A 21,366-nucleotide genomic window follows, 5' to 3' on the forward strand; every position below is an offset into this window, starting at 1 on the left:
TCAGCGTGCAAACCGTGCAGCTCGCTTGGGAGATCTGATCCCAGGCCGCGTTGGTTGAACTGCAACAGGAAGTTACGTCAGCGAAAAAAAAAAAAAAAAAAAACTTGCCTGAAAGCAAGTTTTTAAATTTTATTTTAATGACTGGATTGCTGGCCATCAAGCAAAGGACACAGATACTAAAAAAAATTAAAAGCTAGAAAAAATACCGCTGATCTAATGCATGTGAGGCTGCATGATCAAACCCGACCTAGCTTCTGCCGCAACTTCACGTAGCAGCAGAGGCAGCAGCGGCGGCAGCAGCAGCTATGGCAGCCGGGCACTGAGACACATGTCACAACAGTCTGTGAGCCGAAAAACATTTTCGCTGAGGCCGAGAGACGACACATAAGCAAAATGTCTCGGCACAGAAATGTTCGAGGTTACAACTACGATGAAGGTAGACAAACATTACTAGGTGTTGGCAACGGTTTAAACGTCATGGCAAGGCCTCAAACCGCTAAACTCGTTAGCGGCTAAGCTACAATTCACTGTTATTGATTGTAGCGCTAGTAGCTAACACTAGCTAGTTTAGCTGGCAAGATAATGTTGGTGTCGTGTCACTTGGCAAAAGATAAGTGGTAATGCATTACTACTAGCTGCTTATATATCCAAGCTTTTAGACTAGCGTCATAATGTTTAAACTTAATGTGATATGTCTGATGTGAGTTCATGTTGTGGCCAATGTTTTTGTTTACTAACGTTAACGACAGCTACTGAACTAGCTTGCTAACTTTCCAGTGTTTTGGGTGGACACGCACTTTCCTTTACTGGATATGGTATAGAGACACCTCCTGTTCTTAACTTATTACGCCCCCCAGTTTATCCAACCTACTATTGAGTAACTATAGAAAATCACCCGGCCCCCAGTACACTGTTTGTTATGCATTCTGTAAAGCTGCTGACAAGGCAAAGTGACAGCTGTTATAAAGGACTCTTTCTCTTTACTACAGCTGCATTTTTTACATGCTTGAATGTTTGTGTCAACCAAAAAGGCAAGGACGCATTTGATGCTCAGGTATAATTTTTTTTATTTTTTAGACTTTGAAGATGATGACATGTATGGGCAATCTGTGGATGATGACTACTGCTGTATATCACCAGCAACAGGTTGGTATCTATGAATGCAGGATTCATGTTGAGCTAAGGCCACACTAACTGCAGACTGTGACAATATAAAGTTACATCAGCAAGTATGTATGTTCACTTATAAGTGGTTCATAGTAATACACAAAAATTAGATTAGATTTTTTTTTTTCTCCCAGTCAAAGAAAACAATATTCACTTGCAATATATTATTGTTAAGAATATAAACTTTTTAAGTGAAATTAAATTTGTAAAAAAATAATTGATGAGATCAAACATACATCACACAGCATTTATCAGACATCACATCTCATAGTTTGGCCAATAAGTAAAGATGTTTTTGGTTTATATAGCAAACCAGTTCATCTACTCACGTCAAGAGAGGCAAGCACCAAAGGAGGAACCTTTAGAAGAGGAAGAATATGAAGATGACGATGTTCCTATGTCCCCTACCATCAGCCACAACCTTGACCCTCTTGATCAAGGTAATCTTATGAAGCTGAGGCAACAGCGTACCAGTGACAGATTACGGAGATTGTCTGACCTTTATCTTTAAATTTTTTTGGTTTGAAAATATGCAAATTGAAGACATTGAAGACAAAAAAAATGTCTGTGACTAACCTTTGTGTTGTACTTTGTAGCGAAGCTGTATTCTTGTCTGGATCATATGCGGACAGTGCTGGGAGATGCTGTGCCAGACTCGGTCCTGAGCCAGGCAGCCATGAGATATGGATTTGACCCACAGAGGGCACTGGATGCAGTCCTCTCTGAAGACACTAAAACAGCTCCAGTTAAAAGAAGCACCAATGAAGAGACAGCTTCAGTATTAAGAGTTAGCCAGGAGAAATCGCCGCTTCCACAAAGAACCAAACGAGAGCCCATGGCTGACAAAGGTACGCCTGGAGCGGATCAAAATTTGATCAATTTGTCAGACGTTTCTGTCCATGACTGACTTTTTATCCAACACTCACAATGACTGAGATATTTCACAGAAAGTCACAATAAGTGTTTTTTTTCTTGTGATGTGGCTACTGATAGATCTGATTTAATTTGAAGGAATAATATTGCCGTAACTGATTTTATGGCTACATACTGGTACTTAATGGTGCAGAAATAAGGTCAGAAATTTGTATAATCTGTTCAACAGTCAATAGCATTTCAGTATAGACAGAAGTTTCCAGTCAAAAGTCTTTGAACATCCCCCATTTTATAATTAAAAAAAATCATTGCTGTGAAGAATGAAAGATAACAAATATTTCCCGCAGAGCAGGCGTTAAGGGTAATGATGAGACAACTAAGGTATTAATATCAAAGAGGTTCCAGAGAAACACAAACACTTGTTGCGCAATAGACTGATAAGTGATTGAGATAGAACCTGGTGACATCTAATACTATATCATGACATTTTTGACTGAATTCATTTTGGTTCTTCAGAAGATACTTGACCAAAAGATCATTTTGAATAATACTTATCAGTATTGTTTTCATGAAAGCATAACAGCAACTGTTCATTTCACACAAATGTGTGGGTTGACACGTTTAACACATGTAAATGCAAATGTTTAACAAAGTGCCTTCTTTCTGTTTTTCCCCCCCTCACATTTATGGTATGATTCATCTGGGCTCTTGTCGCTCCTCTTCGACACCTGCAATTGGCTTTCGTAAGGTAAGGAGCCTGCTTGTTTGCTTCTCACACAGACATTACATCCGAGGCACATAACACACAGTCCGATCGGTGCAAACATTCACGACCATTTGTGCCAGCAAGTGCACCAAACTTGCATGACCACTTATCTCAACATAAGGCTGACCTAGTGCTTAGCAGCTCTAAAAATCAAAATGTTATCTGTCAAAATGTTGGTTCAGGTGTTAGCAGTCTAGCTCAGCTCATGTCTGAGCATGAGCAGAAGAGTAAGGGTATTCCCTCATTAAGTGCTCTAACCTTAGGACCTAATTCACCTCCGTCCATTATGTCTAATCCCAATAGTCTTTCATTGGGAACGTTGGCCTCTTTAAATATGTCCTCAGCATCTCACAGCTCAGCTCCCTCCCTCCTCTCCGTTTCACTGAGTAGTCTGTCACTAAACAGCCCTAAACCAACAAATGCAGGCTCCTCTCTGGCTGTTCCTCCAGGGTTTGGGAGTCTCAGTTCTGTACTCCAGAGCAATCCGCTCTTGGTGGGAGTTGGAACTGGAGGCAAAACCACAATGGCTGATCCTAAGGGAAGCCCATCATTGGCTGATTTAATCCAGGAGCACTCAAACCACAGCCCAACAATCAGTAACTCTTTCCCTACTCCCCATAGTAGCGGGGTTTCTGTAAAGTGTCAGGGTATAACTGCACCAGCACAAACTTTCTCACTGTCTGAGCTTGCTTCACAGCACCAAAACAGGAACGCACGCATTCAGTCTCAATCACAGAGCACTGAACGACCAGTAGACACACTTACCTTTTCTAAACCAACCAACGTTACCCCTACATGCCTGGGTGGGACTGTTTCACTGTCAGAGCTAGCCTTGCAGCATCAAACCAACAGTTCCCTAGCTTCTCCTCAACCTGTCAACACTGAATCTCCTGCAAATGCACTGAAACAACCACCTGGCCTCTCTGAGCTGCTCTCTTTGTCACATTTGGCTTCTGAATACAAAGACGAAACCTCAACCACCTCATATGGGTCACAGTACTCCCTCACCTCGCTCCTTTCACCAGCAAAACCAGAGAGGGCGGGTGTGTTGGCAGAAAGCACTTTAGAGGGTGGCATCAAGTGTGGGCCCGACCACAAACCGTACCACCAAAACTCCAGGCAGCCTAATCCAGGCCAGACTATTGATTTGAGTGTACTCATGGCCCAGTCACATGGAGTGGGCCCTCGTCACTTCGACAACGACCTCCTGTCACCTTCCTGTCCAGCTCCACTAGCCTTGAGGCTGGATTCTTCAGTTTTTGCATCACCTTCAGTATTTGCAGTTACTTTGTTGACTCAGAGCCGCAGACAACAAAAGAGGAGGAGGGATGTATTGAAGGGAAAAATAAGAAGTCAGAGGACAGGAAGTGGTTACCAGGCCTTCCTCTGTAACTCGCAGGACAAGTCCAAAGAACAGCTTACCCTACTTTCACCAATTGTACCATTCTGCTTTGACACGCCGTCACCTGATGACATTGTCCGTGCCAATCAGCGAAAAGCTTTCACCAGGTAGACGAGGAAATAAAAAACAACTAAATTCAGTTGCATCCAGGTTGGTGCTAAATTCTCTCAGTCCCGATGAGAACCTCAGATCTTTCTGGTGGCCTCTGCTCCACCAACTGAACAAAACTCAAAGGAGATGCAGATCTCAGGGTCATCAGCTCTTATGAGTCTTTTTAACTACTGTGTCCCACAATTAGTCATGTGGAGTGAGGAAACTTTTGGGACCAGCAGATCAACACAATTACATACTTGCTGCTACTGCTACATAAACCTGCTAGAAACAGCATTTTTTTTTTTTTTTTTTTTTTTTTTTTTTTTACAATGGACAAATCTTATGTTGCTACTACATACACAACAATGATATTTTAGTCAAACAGGACAAAGAATGAACAACTCATAACCACTCTGGCAGCTTGAAATCAATTGCAGCTAATGTTTCAAAGGATTTTAAGAACTTTATGAAAGATTTATCCTCATTTACTGTAGTTAAACATTTTTTCTATATTTTAAATTTTGAGTCTTATTTTTGTATGCTTAGACAGCCTTTGGCTTTTTAATTTTTGTATGACAGTAAAGTAGTTTAACATTAGCCAGGAAAAATAAAAGTGTGTCTCTGGCGTGGCCTCTTTTTCTTTTCTATCTTTGAGCTGCATGAACCCTCAAAAGAGAAAAAGAGGTTGATTTTGTTTGCAGGTGTGCTGCAGCTATTGGAATATGGATCAGTTAACCATTGTACTGGTTTACTGCTGCCTGCATTTGAGATCATGGGGTTGACTTTTTGGTTTAGAGGACACCTGGAGATTTTCCCATGAGAGAGAACACACACACACACACACACACACACACACACACACACACACACACACACATGCATACAGACACATGCACAGACAAGTGAACACTTTTTATTGTTTGATATTGACAAAATGAGTTTAATAGGAATGGATGCCAGCACTGTGAATAAAGAGTGTAATGCATAAGTCAAAATGAATGCCTTCACACCTTTTAATAGGCTTTTAATATTATGATGCACAGATGGGTTTGATTTACACTGGGTGTGTCATCACACGCTGCCAGAGGTTAACTTGTTAATTTTGAAATAAAGATGACTAAATTTATGTACTCTTGAGTACGCCTGTGTCTGGGCGTGTCCTTCTGGTTTTATGTGGGTGTGTGTTTGTTTGTCTGGGTGTAAAATCATATAGTTTTGTGTGTAATGTATTCTACAGTTAAATCAGCACTCTATTCCTTACTTGCTACAATCTAATATATTGCGTCACCAAATATGTATGACACCTGTTTATTCACAATAAGTCTGTACTTAAGGATGGAGTAGTTTGCATCAATATCAATTTGAAATCATTTAGGGGTTGAATGGAGGGCATGGGAATGTTTAAGACAGAAAACTGCATTATGTATCTGGTGCAGTGTTTGCACTTTTTAGGCTAGGCCAAAGTTTCTTAAAGTCATCTCACATTTTACATGTGAGTCATTGGTATTGGTTTGAATGGAGAATCTTGGCCCTAAAGAAGTGAATGTTTATAACGTAAGATTAAACAAGGACTGCTTCAGGGGTTGGCAGATAACATCTTGCACGAAATGCAACAACTGTAAGGTGCCCTGTTGTACATATTTAGTCTTGCAAACCCTAAAAACTGGTGATCTTCTTTCTGTTGTCGTCAGGACACTGGTCTGTACTGTAGTTATGAGGCAAGAGAAGAAGAAGAGAGCTAAGAGCAAACATTTCATATGGTTGAGTCATTTTCGTGCTCTGCCTTATGTGTTGAGGACACTTTTTGAGTGAAGAAGTAGGGTTTGGGTTAGACGAGAGTAAACCTTATGCAGTTGCAGAAAAGTGAGCGAACTGGACCCTCAGGGTGTCAAACAGACTGGAGAGCCTGAGGGAAGTGATAGACAATAAAGGGCAGACAGTGGAAATAATGACAAGTCAAACATTAGAAGTCAGACAGGTTTCTCATTGTAGTCCTGGGAGCATTATGAAGTTTGGAAACAATTAGGTATATTAGGGATGCTGTGGTCTGCTTTGAGAATGAAGATGTGATCTGCAGTATTTTTAGATTTTGCACTGAAAAAATCTATAAATGTTCATGCACCCTATTAACAAGTGGGTTTGTCCATAAACTGTTTTGTCCTTTTCTCTAAAGGCGAGCCAGTGTGTGGGTTTGAGCAGGAAGCTGCACTCTTGGAGAAAATGTCACCCCAAGCGAACATCGACTCGACACAGCAGCCAATCATCTTACTCTCTGTGTCTCTTTTACACCACCTACGTAGGAAAATCTGATCATGTCTCTCAGCTTTCACAGCTTTGTCAGAGGCTTTGACAGATCAAATCATTTTGTGTCTTTACAGGCTCTGCATTTCTGCAAGGCGTACTTGTTGCACAAACATTGTTTTGTTGTTGATGAGGTGCCAAGACTGGAAAATACCATTTTACTCACAGCAAGTGGTCAAAAGAAAGCGGGTGCATATGGACATATATGGCTTCAGTTTGCTTTGTTGTGGTGCAGTATGTTTACAGGAAGAAAGGCATAGAGAGAGACATACAGCTCTTTATCTAAATGGAAAAAGCTTCATAATACAAGAAGTTTGCAGCAGGCGTGTACATTGGCTTCCGAGATCATTCTGGTTCATTCATTATTCATTTGTTGTACTGTTGTAGCTTGACCTGTCACAGCAGTAATGTTTTTGTGCAAATTAATAATCAAAAGCACAGATGTATCTTATTTAGATGCTTGTAAGCTGCTTTGCAGAGGCACATTGGTTAACTGCAGCTTATCTTTTGTACCTACCTGAGTAGTGATTCCACAGATATTCATTCAGATTCAAGTGTCATGCTTAGCTCTGTGCTCTAATTCACTTTCTAGTTCACTCATCCACTTTCCCAATGTAGTAAAAACTGAATATGTAGTAGTAGGTTATTTACTAAATTCAGGTTATGGTCACTTTCTGAATCATTATTACCTTGCATGCTGTCTCTTTCAAGTCGTGATCTATAATGTTAATTTGAACATCTAGCAAAGGCCAAACAATGAATTGTGGGATCTGTGGAATCAAAAAACACTAAATTTTTATAGAGCCCCAGGCTGCAAATAATGTTTTGGACACATAGTCAGGGTTCAACAAACTTTTTTTTATGAAGCCATTTCACTGTAGATGTCTGTGTGTGTAGGCTCATACTAGAACGCAGATTATTGAGCCTTTATGACATCTTTGGTGTAGGGCTGCACAACTCTGTATTAAATAACTTTTTATGACTTTTTTTTCTTCCAAGATTTGTACAGAAACTTCTTAACACAGATTGCATTATAAAAATTGCAGGAAAACACGACGGACAATTTCTTTCTTTACTTGCATGAATATGTGTGTCTTTTTATCACCACATCAAACGCACAAAAATGTTGTCGCCAAAACCTAAAACATAAGTAGGGAGTTATTCACTGTGAAAACCTTCTTCTTAAAGAGACCGTGACACCATATCCACAGACTTAAAACAGAAAGGCAGACAGAATAACTGCGTGTAGATAACACAGTGTGTTAGTATACATTATAGTGAATTCTGTCGATAGAGTCCACTATAGCATTATCTTCAGTCTGCACAAAGACAGACAATATGATCCTAACACACAGCACTAAGGGTGCAAGTTAATATCTAACTGCTTCATAAACTTAATGATTATTACAGGAAAATTGAGGAGGCTGATGCTGTCCACTGTTTTGCTCTAAACTTTAAGGGGTAAGCTCCTCCAGGCGGCAGGGATTTTCTGATATTTTCTTACAGCTGACTTATTGTCATGTGGGAATGAAATTACATAGAGGTGTGACTCAAAATTGAGATTTTAATATGAGTAATCTTGGAGACCTGCTTGCCATGTAAATTTGCAGGTATTTGGCTAATACCACAGTTCCCTCTGTCATTACAGCTACAGCCTCCCAGTATGAACACAGTGCCTTATGCGGAAAGTAGTGATGGTAGTAGATGGTTGATAAATTGTCTTGGGTTCCCACCATATAGACAGCTTTGCTTTATATCTCAAGAGTGAATGTTTATGAATGTGTATGGCAGAATCTTTTGCCTTTATACCCTGTGTCTTTCTTCTTTGGAAGCTCTGGATGTGTAGTCTTATCTGTCACTCAAAACAGGCCCCACTGGACTCTTAAGCAGGAGAGCACTGAAGGGAAAGTGGGTGCGCCACAGAGTATCACTTAAAAATAGGTCGACATGCTTGTTATATTGTTTTGGTGAACAATATAAATCCAAACCTGCCCTGACATGACTGGTTATTGTGCTTTAGATGAGACATAAATCTTCTTGTAGTTCTGTTTTGAAATAATATTGTGTTTACAGACACAACAGTAGGTGAGAGTTCTCAGGTAGTTGGTATGACTCAAGTTGACTGCTGAGTAGGTAGCTGTAGAGGATGAGGAGATATAGCTTATGAAATCTTGAGGGGTGGTACTGACACTCTGTGTCTGTGTGTGTGTGTCTGAGTGTGAGTCATCCTGAAAGTGGACAGATGGGTCTCTACTCAGAGCTTTTCCCTCAACCAGCACTCTCGTTTCCTTTATAGTCGTTTTTCATTCATGTCTTCATTGAGTTTTCAAATGTGAATGAAGTCTAACTTATATTTTGGTTCACAGGTACATCCAATAATTTTGATTTGTCCAATTACTTGGCCCCTCTGGTAGAAATCTCTTGTACAGTAATGTGGAATTGAAGCTGGAATTAGAATATTTGTACTATTTGCACTATTTCTGGCACAGTGTTTCCTATAATGAACCTTAAGATTCTAGCAGCCAGAGCAAGACGGAAGTAATCTAAGAGAGAGCTAACTTTGACACAGTCATATCAGCACAGACACAGATACAATACTGAATCAGTTAAAATGTTTTTCCCCTCTTTTCCCCCCACTTTCCCCCACGTTAGGACTATGACAATTTGAGTTAAGTCAAACATAATTCTTGTCTTCCACAGCCTTTAGCGGCCTCAAGTGGTGGGGAGCCTCAAAATCCAAATTTTCTTTCCACAATTATCATTTTTTTATTGTGATGACTAGCAGTTTGTAGAATGTTCAATTTGTTTATCAACCATTGATTTGAGAAAGTGTTGTGCTTTCCTGAATGCTCAGAGCATATGCAGTTGATGCTGTCAAACAGAGACATTAGAAGACACTTGAGTGTATTTGGACAAGGGGGGGAGAGGGTTGATATTTGCATATCCTGGGCGGACTCCTCTTATCCTGTGCTCAGTTGGGCCCTCAGGCCAAGGTGTACAGATGAGTCACTCACTGCAAGGGTCCCCTATCAAACGAAATCCTGGATGGAAGAAGGCCAACTGTTTACCTGCTAATCTAAACAGTGTAAGGAGATACTGCTCCGAGCCTCAGAACCTGGTTCTACTGTATAGCTATTCTCAGTCTGCCCCACTGTTAGAGCTGCCCCCAGGCTAGCCCAAAAAAAAAAAAAAGAAGAATTATCTTGCAAGTCAGTTGTTTGCAAAGGTATTACAGTGTTTTGACAGGGCAACATATTCAGTAGTTAAAAAGGGGGGTTGTTTATTGCTTAAGACCTTAGGGGAGTGTAGAAGGGCGCACCTGTCTGTTTCACCACAGGTTAAAATACAGATTCTACTGATCCTAACTGCCCTATTATATAATTCAGTCTAAAGAGATAATTTGCTCCACAACTAATGCCCCGCATAAGTGGGCTGCAAGCTTTCGGCTGGTGTTCTGTTTGACACAGGTGGTAGAAACCTACACGTCACTGTAGTAGGCACAAGAAAAGTCTCCAGCTGCAGGAAGAAGCCAAATTCCCCAGAGTTCTTTTTCTATCTCATGTCGCTGCCTGCTGCAGGACAGAGCACCATCACACATAATGATGCAGATTTCAGTGATGATGATAATGTTAGAGATCTGAAACTGTTTAAGGTCCATATAATACAACAACATGTAGTTTTCACAACTTTCTGTGTAGAAATAGATTCATCCATCATCATTTCTTATGTGCAACTGGCAGTTTTTATAAGCTGTAACCTTGTATGTGTATGTGGTGTGTATATGTTTGATGCAGCTCTACACTGGTTGTCCCCTTTTCGATCTTTTGAACAAATGTTGATCACTGTGTGGAAACAAACAGGTGCAAATGCCTTTACTTTATAAAGAAAAAAGCCTCTTAAGAGTGCAGTTAGCTGCGTAGTTCATGTAGCAGTGTTTCAGAATGAGGGACTTTTTCTGTAATGCAGAGCCAGTCATTCAGAGAATGCTTGGTTAGAGAAAGTCCATTAATAATGCTGTTGAATGACACCTCCTTTCCTCTCATTTTCCCTCAGGGTATTTTTTTATGATGAATAAACTGCATGAAGCTCACAGAGGCATGCAGAAAGGATTAGTCTAATGTGTACAATGCATGGCAAAGCTGTAAGATCAGGAAAATGTACATGCAGCATTTTTCTTGCTCGGAGGTTCTAGGCCTGAAGTGTTGAAATTGTATCACTGAGGAATGTGGAGGAGTTTGTCTGTTTTCATACAAACCAAAAATATCAGGAAAAGTGATGGAAATGACATTTTATGACCAACATCACTTTTTAAAGTTGTAACATATCCATTTTGGGGTATTTGTGTGTTGTGCATCTCTTTTAGTATTAATGTATATATTGTCATGTATTAATACACACATATATGTATTGATATATATATATATATATATATATATATTTGTATATTTCTTTTAATCAGTTGTGCGTGACGATACACATTCCCCTCCAGCGCGGCGCTTTGCTGATGTGACACCTTTACAAAAGATTCATTCTGCGAAATGCTGTGTCACGCTGCTCTATTTACGTGGAGACAGGAGGCAACGGCCACTTCTGAAATTAACCCTTTCTGAACCAGGATGACACTGCCACACACATGCACGCAGACGCACACGGTGTGCAGTAGAGGTGGCTCTGCAGCCCAGTCTAAATGAATCAGAAGCAGGTTGATATGACTGGGACCGGTGGCCATTTGGGACTGGGATGACAAAGCAATGATATCAACAAGTCTCACTGCTGCAGAATACGATAGTGCAACTGATTCCATCACATGCTTACACTTAAGAATTTATATATGTATTTGTTTTATGCCAGTAAGTGACAACTATGACCAGGAAAGTAGTCATAAGAAATATGTTGTAGTAATATCTTCAGGATGTCTTAATCCCACAGTTACTGGTGAACATTGCTGAATAAGCTATCTCTGTGTTTCATTTTGTTTCCATATATAATACTAATTAGCGGATGTCACAATAAATGTCCTGGAGTTAGTCATTTTTACAGGAAAAGCTCAAATCTCTTGTTTAGACTCATGTCCACTCTGCTGCTCCACTGACTGTCAACTCTAAACTTGAGTATTGAAAGTGTGAACTTTTACATGTACAGGAACTTTATACAGTAATTCTGATTTTAGTGGATGGCCTGACAAAGTGCCCAGAATACATATAAAACATAATGAAATATGATTTCTGTACCCCATTTTAAATAGGAAAAAAATGTAATATTTTCCTCTTGTCAGAGGCCACGGTGAGTCATGACTGCCCTTGTTTATAAGCAAGTGTACATTTTGTTCCTCTCTCCTTCTTAGCTAAAAGCAGAGATGCGTCTCAAAATAAACTGGACTCCAAAGTGGCTCGCATGACTGTCTCTGGCAAGAAGCAGACCATGGGCTTTGATGTTCCCAGGTATCTAATTCACCTCTGCCGCTAATGATTTAGGAATCTGTATGCAGGCATCATTCTCATCTGTTGCAGAGAGGAGAAAGTTTCATGTCATCGTGATTAAAACTCACATTCTCTCCTCAGCACAGCGGAGAACGGCAGCACCACCGCTTCCGTGCGCTGTGGTGGCAGTCCAGAAAACGCGAATGTGACACCTGCCACAGAGGCCACCTCCAAACGTCCTGAGACCCCATCTAAAGGGTCGAATGGAGACGAGCCCGCCACAGTTCCCACCCCAGGCCGCAAGTCCCGGCAAGCGATCAATATCAAGGCTGAGCTGGAGAAGAGACAGGGGGGCAAACCTCTGTTAAATCTGGTGGTTATCGGTAGGAAAAAACTGCACAGTGCCACTACCACTCATAAACCACCACAAAAACCACTTGTAACTTCAAACTCTAATTCAGTTGATAGCACATTTAGTGATTAGCACAATTACAAAAGAAAATTGATTCTGCACAAAAAGGAAAAAACTTCTATCCTCATACAAGAAGTTCTTACTTGCTTCCTACAGTGCACACAAGGGCTCAGTTAAATACACAGAGGAAGCACTTCATGCTTTGTTAAGCAACTTAAGATTTTAATTTTCTGGGAATTTAGATTACACTTAATTAAAATTACAGCAACAAAATATGTATTTTGGGAGTTCCATCTCTTTTTAAATGAAGTTGTGCTTCTTGCATCCTCAAGATAAATAAATGTGGGGGTTTTCCTGCAGGAACACTTCTTCAACATTTCTCCCTCCAAAATTTAGTTTTCTTACATTTTAAACAGCATGCATGAGATCCACACATTAAGACATGGCTGATGGGAGGGGAAAAAAAGAGAACACCCCCCCCTCCTTTATTTGGTGAATGTACACTGTGAGTTCCTTATACGAGTTCTTCCATTTACAGTTTGATATTTGGTGTCGTGTTTAATGCCCCTCTTTGGTTTCCTTGTTTGGTGTGAAAATGTCTAAGCTTAATAGCAGTGAAGGAGATGAACTGCAGACTACCACAGTTGCTTGATCATATTTTGCTCATTCTCAGTTAGAAAAAGTGACTAGGTAGTTTCAGAAGTGCAGATGATTCTAGTTTCCCACAGCCTGTGAAACCTTTCGTTTTACCACGGCTCTCTCCCTTCCCCCTCTCACCCTCAATCCTTGTTCCCATTTCTGTCTACCTCCCGCCACTTGTGCAATTCTGCTTCTTTCCTTCTCCCATCTGTGGCTTCCCTTTGCCATGTCCTATGTTCTCTCTTCCCCCACCTGTCTTATCACTCTTTTTACAGTCTTCCTGTCTGTGCCAATCTGTTCTTATCTTTCCCCGGTGTCTTCCCCACCCACTCAAGCCCCTTTTGTCTATCACTTCCTTTCTCTTTACATCCTTAAACCTCTGGGATTATTACATTATTCCCTCCTTCTCTGCAGGTCATGTGGATGCAGGTAAAAGTACGCTGATGGGCCACCTGCTTTATCTGCTGGGCAACGTCAACAAACGTACCATGCACAAGTATGAGCAGGAGTCAAAGAAGGCGGGCAAGGCCTCTTTCGCCTACGCTTGGGTTCTGGATGAAACTGGCGAGGAGAGGGACAGGTACATTTGGAGCATGAAGCTGCAAAAATATGCATGGACAAAATTCTCTGTTGCCCCCCTCCTCATAGAAGGCACAGGTCAGGTTTGGTTGCAGATAGATGAAGACACTTGTGAAGTGCAGATGCTTAGCAAACTTTCTCTTCCTGCTCTCTGCTTCTGGTTATTAAACAAATCTTGAGAGTCAATCCTTTTGTCCAGTTGCTGGTATTAACCAGTACCAGTGATGGAGAGTCAACATCATCTGTCCAGGATGTGATCTGGGAAAAAAAGAAATGGCTTGCTGATTGGAATAACCAAATCTTTCCTACACTAGGTGGAATATGTTTTGTTTTGTGACCTCGAAAATATGTTATTGTTGGAAATATGTCTGCGTTTGCCCCCTCTCTGTTGTTGTCACCAGAGTGAAACGGAAGCGAAATATGCCAGAAACAGAAAGTGATTCGGGTGGGAATCCGTATTCACTTATCAGTAACTTCTGAAGCAAGTGCGTAATACAGTGACAGACTGAGAGCCTCGCCCACTAGAAGACGTTGCTCTTGAGCTTAAATTGACCAAAGCTTTAAATCTTCATCCTCTGTTGGGGCAGTCCAGCTACACAATGCACAAGATTGTTTTATTTAAAGTATTTTCACACTCAGTGTTGCTCTTACCGCACAAATAAAAAATGATTTGTGTTTTTTACAGAGGTGTGACAATGGATGTAGGCATGACCAAGTTTGAGACAAACTCTAAGGTGGTGACCCTAATGGATGCGCCCGGACACAAAGACTTCATCCCCAACATGATCACAGGAGCTGCACAGGTAGACCATGTAAAAGTCTTGAAGCAGCCCGCACTTCTTACAAAGACCAGTCTAAGTGCCTGAAATGGGCCTGAAGGGAGTATAGTAGTGATACTTGCCTTGCTCATTTTGGGTTAAGTCACAAATGACTTTTGAATGATTGATTAAGACTTAGCATTTTCTTTTTTATTAATAAATGAATATTTATTCATTTATTAATAAAATGCAGCAAAACAGGAAATAGACTGAACAGGATATCAAAATTAAAAAGTTGAATGTAGTTCACTACTTTAGACCAGTGTATATAAATGTTTAAAGAGCAAAACTAATGAGGCAGTTTTCCTAATTTTCCTGAGCAAAATGACCAAGTAAAAATTTATAAAATGTAGAGGAGAGGAGAGATCACAGTTAATATAATTTAATAATGCAACATTCACATATATTGTTTATATAAAAGTGTTAGTGAAGGTGCTGAATAGAGAATATTGATTTTCACTTAAAATATTACAACTCTTCCAGTATCTCTGAATATATCAGTTAGCTAAATTTGTGGCTTAACCACTTAAGATCTTAACTGCTCCTCGACGTGACATTAGGCTTCTATCGAACTTTGCAAATCTCCCTCTGATTAAAATCAACTATACCCTCAGCTTGCCACACCCATCAGTATGATTTGAAACAACTTTTGTGGTTTTGGGTGTTGGTGTCAGAAGGTGTTTTTGCCGGCATGGGTGTGCTTGTCTGTCTCTTTTTTGGGGCTCTAATGTAATTTCTCTTTTTACCATATGACTGTCTTCACGTTCAGCCTCTTCATGTACTGACTAAGGGGTTTCTGTTCTGTAAGCAAATCAAGGTGTCAGTCAGACACGTACTCTTAAGGTCAAGAGGATATTCCTGCCTGAAATTAGCCAGTAAGGCATTCGATTAATTTAAAAAGAATTGTATTTTGCTATCTAATACACAAAGTATTTCATGCATGATTGTTACAATAAATTGCTAAATCTTATTGGAGCATGAACAGTAAATTGTAAGTATTGTGTATCTTGTGCACAGTTTGTCCTGACACTGCTCTTAAGGCTCATAAAATCTGTCTACTGTTACATGTGTGTGTTCAAACATCAGAGTTCAGCTGTGAGTTTAAGTGTGATTACGATGCTCACATCTGCATCAACAGAAATGGATGCATGTGAGTCTCATCTTTCCCCTTGCTTCTGTCTGCAGGCTGACGTGGCTGTGCTTGTGGTAGATGCTAGCAGAGGAGAGTTTGAGGCAGGCTTCGAGGCGGGGGGTCAGACCAGAGAGCACGCCCTGCTGGTGCGTTCGCTGGGCGTCACTCAGCTGGCTGTGGCTGTCAACAAGATGGACCAGGTCAGACCTGCCTCACATTACTGACACACAGTGGGGTTGTCTTTCTTCTGTTAGAGCTGTTGACCTAGAATATTGTGGTGCAGAAGATACAAACGATATTATTCTCACAAGTTGGTGAAGTGGTGTTTCATTTTCACAAATACACATGAATCCTGGATCCAAGGGGACATATAATTAAAAATCGTCTGAAAGTGGTTCGTTACTTTTCAAAAATATGAAACATTGTAGAAAGTGAAAGTGCAGAGCAGTAAGAACATGGGCGTTCACTGCTAAAGTCTAGTCAAAGAGTACAGTTTCCCTGTAATGAGGCAAATGCTTCGATATAATTTGTGTTGTTTTTTAGATTTTCTCAAAGTTCATGACAAAACACCACTAAGTGTTTCTGTCAGGAGAGAAGTCGACCTTAGGGAACTGTGTGTGTGAGATTGCATTTTTGTGTTGTTTGTTTCCTATAATTACTGGCATATTGCTGACACATTTCCTTTTCAATGCTGCGCTGAGGGGAAACTTTATTTCCGTGTATTTTTCCTTTTTCCTTGTGCGTGTATAAACCAGGTAAACTGGCAACAAGAGCGTTTCCAAGAAATCACCTCCAAACTTGGCCATTTTCTCAAGCAGGCAGGATTCAAGGTGAGTTGGCACTAAGTCACTCAACATCTTGACGTCCTACAATATTAACCTCCTCATCAGTGTCACCATGTTAACTGTCGTTTTATACACTGGGGTCCAAAAGTCTGAGGCTAAGAGGAAGTATTTCCTAGGAGTTTGAAACTGGTGTTTTTCTGTTTCTGCAGGAGTCTGATGTTTTCTACATCCCCACCAGCGGCCTGTCAGGAGAAAATCTTGCCACAAGGAGTTCAGTTTCGCAGCTCACCTCCTGGTTCTCTGGTCCGAGCCTGCTGGAGCAGATTGGTAATGCACACTGGCATGCATCAAGCTGCCCAAAGTGTTAAGTCCCATTTGACACTTGGACTCACTTTTCTCTGGGGAAAAGTAAAAAAAAAAAGGCGCAAGCTGCATTTCCGACATTTTTCCGTCATGGGTGTCTTGCAAATGTGTGAACAAACACAACAGTTACTCATAGGTTTTTGTGTTTTTTTGTTTATCTGTAGTCATCTAGACCGGTGTCGAATGTTAGAGCGTTTATTTAACTTTAAGAAATAAAAATCGACCAAAAGAATGTCTTTAGGTTTTTCCTGAAACCAGGGAAACAATTGAACATCACTCAGCTAACTAGTGACCAATCTGCAGCTCTGCCAGTAATTCCTCCAGCTGACCCAGATCTGTTGAATATCAATTACTTAACTTTTCAAATACTGTGTAATACTCAAAGGACAGATTTTGAGTGAAATAATTATTCAGAATGACTGTAGCACAGACTGACTGTGGAGAATAATGCAGAAATAAATTAGTTTTTTGTAATAGTTTTGCTTACACTCTTTATTTCACACAGCGCTGTGACTGGACTTATGTCCAGTAAGAGGACTATATAGTGTTATTCATCCAGTACCAGTGAAATGATTCATCAACCCTTGCCACCAGTTCTCACGATATTTTACTGTTGTTTTCTTCCTCTTTTTTGTGTCTTCTGTATTTTTCCTCTCTTCTAAAGATGCCTTCAAATCTCCTCAGAGGTCTGTAGACAAACCTTTCAGACTATGCGTCTCAGATGTGTTCAAAGGTAAAGTCAATGATGCATACTGTTTTAAGATTTTGTCCCTTTTTCATTTTTTTTTTTTAAAATAAAGAGTTTGCTGATGTTGCATTCTCTCCTCTCAGACCAGGGTTCAGGTTTCTGTGTTACGGGGAAGATCGAGGCAGGTTACATCCAGACTGGGGACAGAATACTGGCTATGCCTCCTAATGAAACCTGCACTGTCAAAGGTACGCACTGGTGTGTCTTTGCTGCCATTGTGGTATTGTGGCTGACTTTGGTACTTCAGTTTCATTTTTTATGTAGCCTACAGAGAATTTTCTTCATTGATGGCAATATGGTTTCTGATTTGATCTGATTTGGTTTCTTATTATTTTAATTTGTTGAATTTTAGCACAGTTTAAAAACAGAGTTTTGTAAAGGCTCAGTTATTATCTGCCGCAGCAGCAGAGCATGACGCCTGAACCTGATATGTATATACAAGAGCGAGCTGTTGATAGGCTGACAAGAATGCCACCAGGCTCACTCACACATTCAGTGTATACGTTCAAATACTCAAAGCCACTATGCTTTTTTTGTTCTAGCATCGACGCAACACACTTATATAACTCAAAGGGGGAAATCTTGTAACAGTAACAAAAGACTACACACACATGCACGATACATAATCATTAAAAAATAAGGGTAAACAGCATTATAACATGTTTCCACAGACAGGCTAAGCTATGCTAAAAAAGTCTCCGTCTCGTCAGATTCAAGCACACCTGCATCTGAGTAATGGGTGGCTACTGAGTGAGTGGTAAACACTGCCATCCCGTGGTAACTAGGTTACTTACACTGTCTGTCTGCACTGCAGGGATTACTCTACATGATGAAGCTCTGGACTGGGCTGCAGCAGGAGACCATGTCAGCCTGACAGTCACCGGCATGGACATCATCAAGATCAAGTAAACAAGTGCTATGACAAATGGCAGTGTATCAATTAAAAGAAAGAAACTACTTTCTTTCATGTTAAATCGTGATGATTCTGTTTGATATGCTGTGGTTGCCTGTGTGGTTCAGCTTTGGCCATAGCCAGTTGTTGCAGGGATTTATATGTGATTTAGCGTTTTCATTATGCCTAGATTTTATGTATTCATTGTATTTTCTTATCCCTGCTCTCTTCTAGTGTGGGCTGTGTGTTCTGTGATCCGAAAGAGCCTATTCGAGTCTGTACTCGATTCAGAGCCCGAATCCTCCTCTTCAACATCGAGGTTCCCATCACACAAGGCTTCCCAGTAAGTGCAGGCAAACACACTCATAGAACTAAGCCCCTGTTCAGAGCTGGCATTAACACACGTCCTCAGTGATCCGATCACAAGTGGACAGCTCTTAAGTACATCAGTTCACACCTGGCTTTAAAATGTGTCTCCACATGTGTCTCCAGTGACCACTCCGTGCTTTTTATAGGAATAAACACGTTTGCGTTATTGTTTTGAGGCAATCCGACAGACGGGCCTGTTGTCAATGTGCTTCTGTGTCAGAGGGAGAGAATCAATGAATCCGTAATGTGTTCTCAATGCGTTCACACATGTCCTTAGACTCTCCACGTGTGATAGGATCACCAGAGACACATGTAAATGCCAGGTCTGAACAGGGCCTAAGACCTTTTCATGATCACTGTACGTACAGGCTTTCTGTCTTGTTGTCTGTATATGTTTATTAATTGTGGTACTTTTTCTTTGTGTGCTCGGTGAAGGTATTGTTACATTACCAGACAGTCAGTGAGCCAGCCACCATTAGGAAACTGATAAGCGTTCTACACAAGAGCAGCGGTGAAGTCCTTAAGAAGAAACCAAAGTGAGTTTTTTTTTTTTTTTTTTGGGTGGGTGGGGGGTGGAGGGGGGGCACTGTATTACATTTTGTTATATAAATACACACATCAGGATTCCCTTTGCTGTGTACTCTATTTATAAAGATGGTGTAGAAGTTTTCTTTCCTGTTTAAAAACAAAGCACAGAGGGCAACCTGATAGCCGAACGCTTAAGGCGCATACCATGTGGGTGCAAGTCCTCTGAGCAGGCAGGACTCCCAGCTGCCCACACCCTTTCCTGCATGTTACTGCCCTACTGTCTGTCCAATTCCCTGTCACTCTCCACTGTCCTATAAATAAAGGCTTATAAATGCCCCAAAAAACTTAAAAAAGATAAACAAAGCTTTGAAGCTGTTGCTGGGAACTGGGAAGTGAAAAACAGAGTTACCTTCAACAACTTTAAAGTGCTTTATATCATTGTGCATGAGCTGCTGTAGCCTTTTTAATGTGGCTATCATCTTCAATATATGACAAGAACAACAGCTTTTACAAATCATTGTAGTTAAATGGAATAATCACCCTCATCAACCACATAGAACAGCTGATTGTCCTTTCACAGGAAGTGCTTTATATTACTTACTTGAATATAACAGCTAAGAGGGAATCCAAATTGTTGTTCCTGTTAAGGTGTTTGAGTAAGGGTATGAATGCCATCGTGGAGATCCAGACCCAGAGGCCGGTGTCATTAGAGCTGTACAAGGACTACAAGGAACTGGGCCGTTTCATGCTGCGATACGTAGGCTCCACCATTGCTGCCGGGGTTGTCACTGAGGTAAGGTGCAACGAGGACAGAGTCAAAATAACATATAGATTGCATGTTACTGCATAACTGCTATCCTGTTCTTCTGTATACTGTACCTTTCTATATACTATATTGTGCATATGTAAGTATGTCGGCCTGTTCAGCCATGCGAAAGAACTGACACCAGTTGACACCAACTATAGTTTTGTTTTTTCATTTCTTAGATAAAGTGTCCTTAGTACGTTTCCCTTTGTTTTTTGTTCTCACTGCAGATCAAAGAATGAAGACCAATTTCCATCAACACAGAGCCGGTCAGGCCTTGCTCTGGAGACTGCATGCAGCCAGAGACAAAGTGCAATTCCTCAAAGAGATGTCATTCGTGGACTCAGAGCATCACAATCATCCATCCATCACTCCATCCAGTGCAGTAGCTGCTTCTCCTGACTGCTCCTGGCAACACTAACCGCACAGATACCAACCATGTGGCCAGATGCCGGACATCCTGACACAGTGATGCTGAGCACTCAGCGACCCCCACTTCACATTTCTTCCCTGTGTATCGATCAGCCATGGTTGTAGGGCAACATTTGCTTTCTGCTGTATTTAAGGAGTGAAAGAACAAGTCTACATTTCTACCTTACTGTATGTAAAAGATAATATGAGAAATGAGGATTTCACTTACAACTTTTATCTATACTAAGGCTCTCCTAATCAAAACTGCTGACCTTAACTAATTTAAAATTTAGGCAGAAGTGAAAGAATGTGATGTTATGTCATGTGGGAGTTAAGGGCGAAATTTTTTTTTTTTTTTTGGAATATGTCTGCATCTCAAATTACATAGCTACGGGGACAAGGTCTTCAAAGACACTTCAATGTTTACTCTCACCAAGGTAGAGTAGTGTGTGAACAAAAAAGGGAAAATTTAATTTCCACTTCCATTTTGAGAAAGAGACTGAATTCTCATTTATAGAGATAATTACTTGAAATACTTCTGCATAGGAGATGTTCAGTAAAGCAGCAAAATGCTTTTTGAAGGGCTTTTTTTCTTACATTTCTTACAAAGAAAGACTCAGTTGAATGGAGGTGGGAGGTCAGTGGAGCTGTATTTCTGTTTCTTCATGTGTTAAAAGATGGTGTGAAGAGAGATGATGCAAAATGAACGTGACATCAATAATCTGTGGTTTGAGTTTTGATTTCAGTAGTTTGAAGTGTCCCTTTCGTGTCCACTCTGTGCAAATCCTTTAAAAGCTTGGTGACAGGTTTAAACTGGGGTTTCCAATGTCGAAATATGCATCTGAAAATACGTAGGAAGTGAG

The 21,366-nt window shown here is 40.6% G+C and overlaps 1 protein-coding gene across 2 annotated transcripts; it reads left to right on the top strand.

The window, feature by feature from the left end:
* The first annotated feature begins 83 nt into the window (after positions 1 to 83).
* hbs1l (HBS1-like translational GTPase) lies at positions 84 to 21,224 on the top strand. 2 transcript variants are annotated; one of them, XM_071479056.1, is made up of 18 exons: positions 84 to 436; positions 1,078 to 1,146; positions 1,476 to 1,607; positions 1,764 to 2,015; positions 11,947 to 12,043; positions 12,164 to 12,405; positions 13,488 to 13,653; positions 14,338 to 14,455; positions 15,656 to 15,802; positions 16,358 to 16,432; positions 16,597 to 16,714; positions 17,415 to 17,483; positions 17,582 to 17,686; positions 18,313 to 18,403; positions 18,625 to 18,733; positions 19,195 to 19,295; positions 19,936 to 20,080; positions 20,323 to 21,224. In XM_071479056.1, the coding sequence occupies exons 1-18, from the start codon at positions 394 to 396 to the stop codon at positions 20,332 to 20,334; spliced, it is 2,091 nt and encodes a 696-aa protein (XP_071335157.1). In that variant the 5' UTR covers positions 84 to 393; the 3' UTR covers positions 20,335 to 21,224. The 2 variants fall into 2 exon arrangements, with proteins under 2 accessions (XP_071335157.1, XP_071335159.1); XM_071479058.1 differs by lacking the exons at positions 11,947 to 12,043; positions 12,164 to 12,405; positions 13,488 to 13,653; ... (9 more) ...; positions 19,936 to 20,080; positions 20,323 to 21,224 and adding an exon at positions 2,794 to 5,438 and having other exon boundaries at positions 248 to 436.
* Positions 21,225 to 21,366: the final 142 nt, after the last annotated feature.

Source organism: Trachinotus anak, unplaced genomic scaffold, assembly GCF_046630095.1.
Source record: "Trachinotus anak isolate AG129_WGS33_773 ecotype Australia unplaced genomic scaffold, CSIRO_AGI_Tana_v1 ptg000005l, whole genome shotgun sequence".
Taxonomy (NCBI): domain Eukaryota; kingdom Metazoa; phylum Chordata; class Actinopteri; order Carangiformes; family Carangidae; genus Trachinotus; species Trachinotus anak.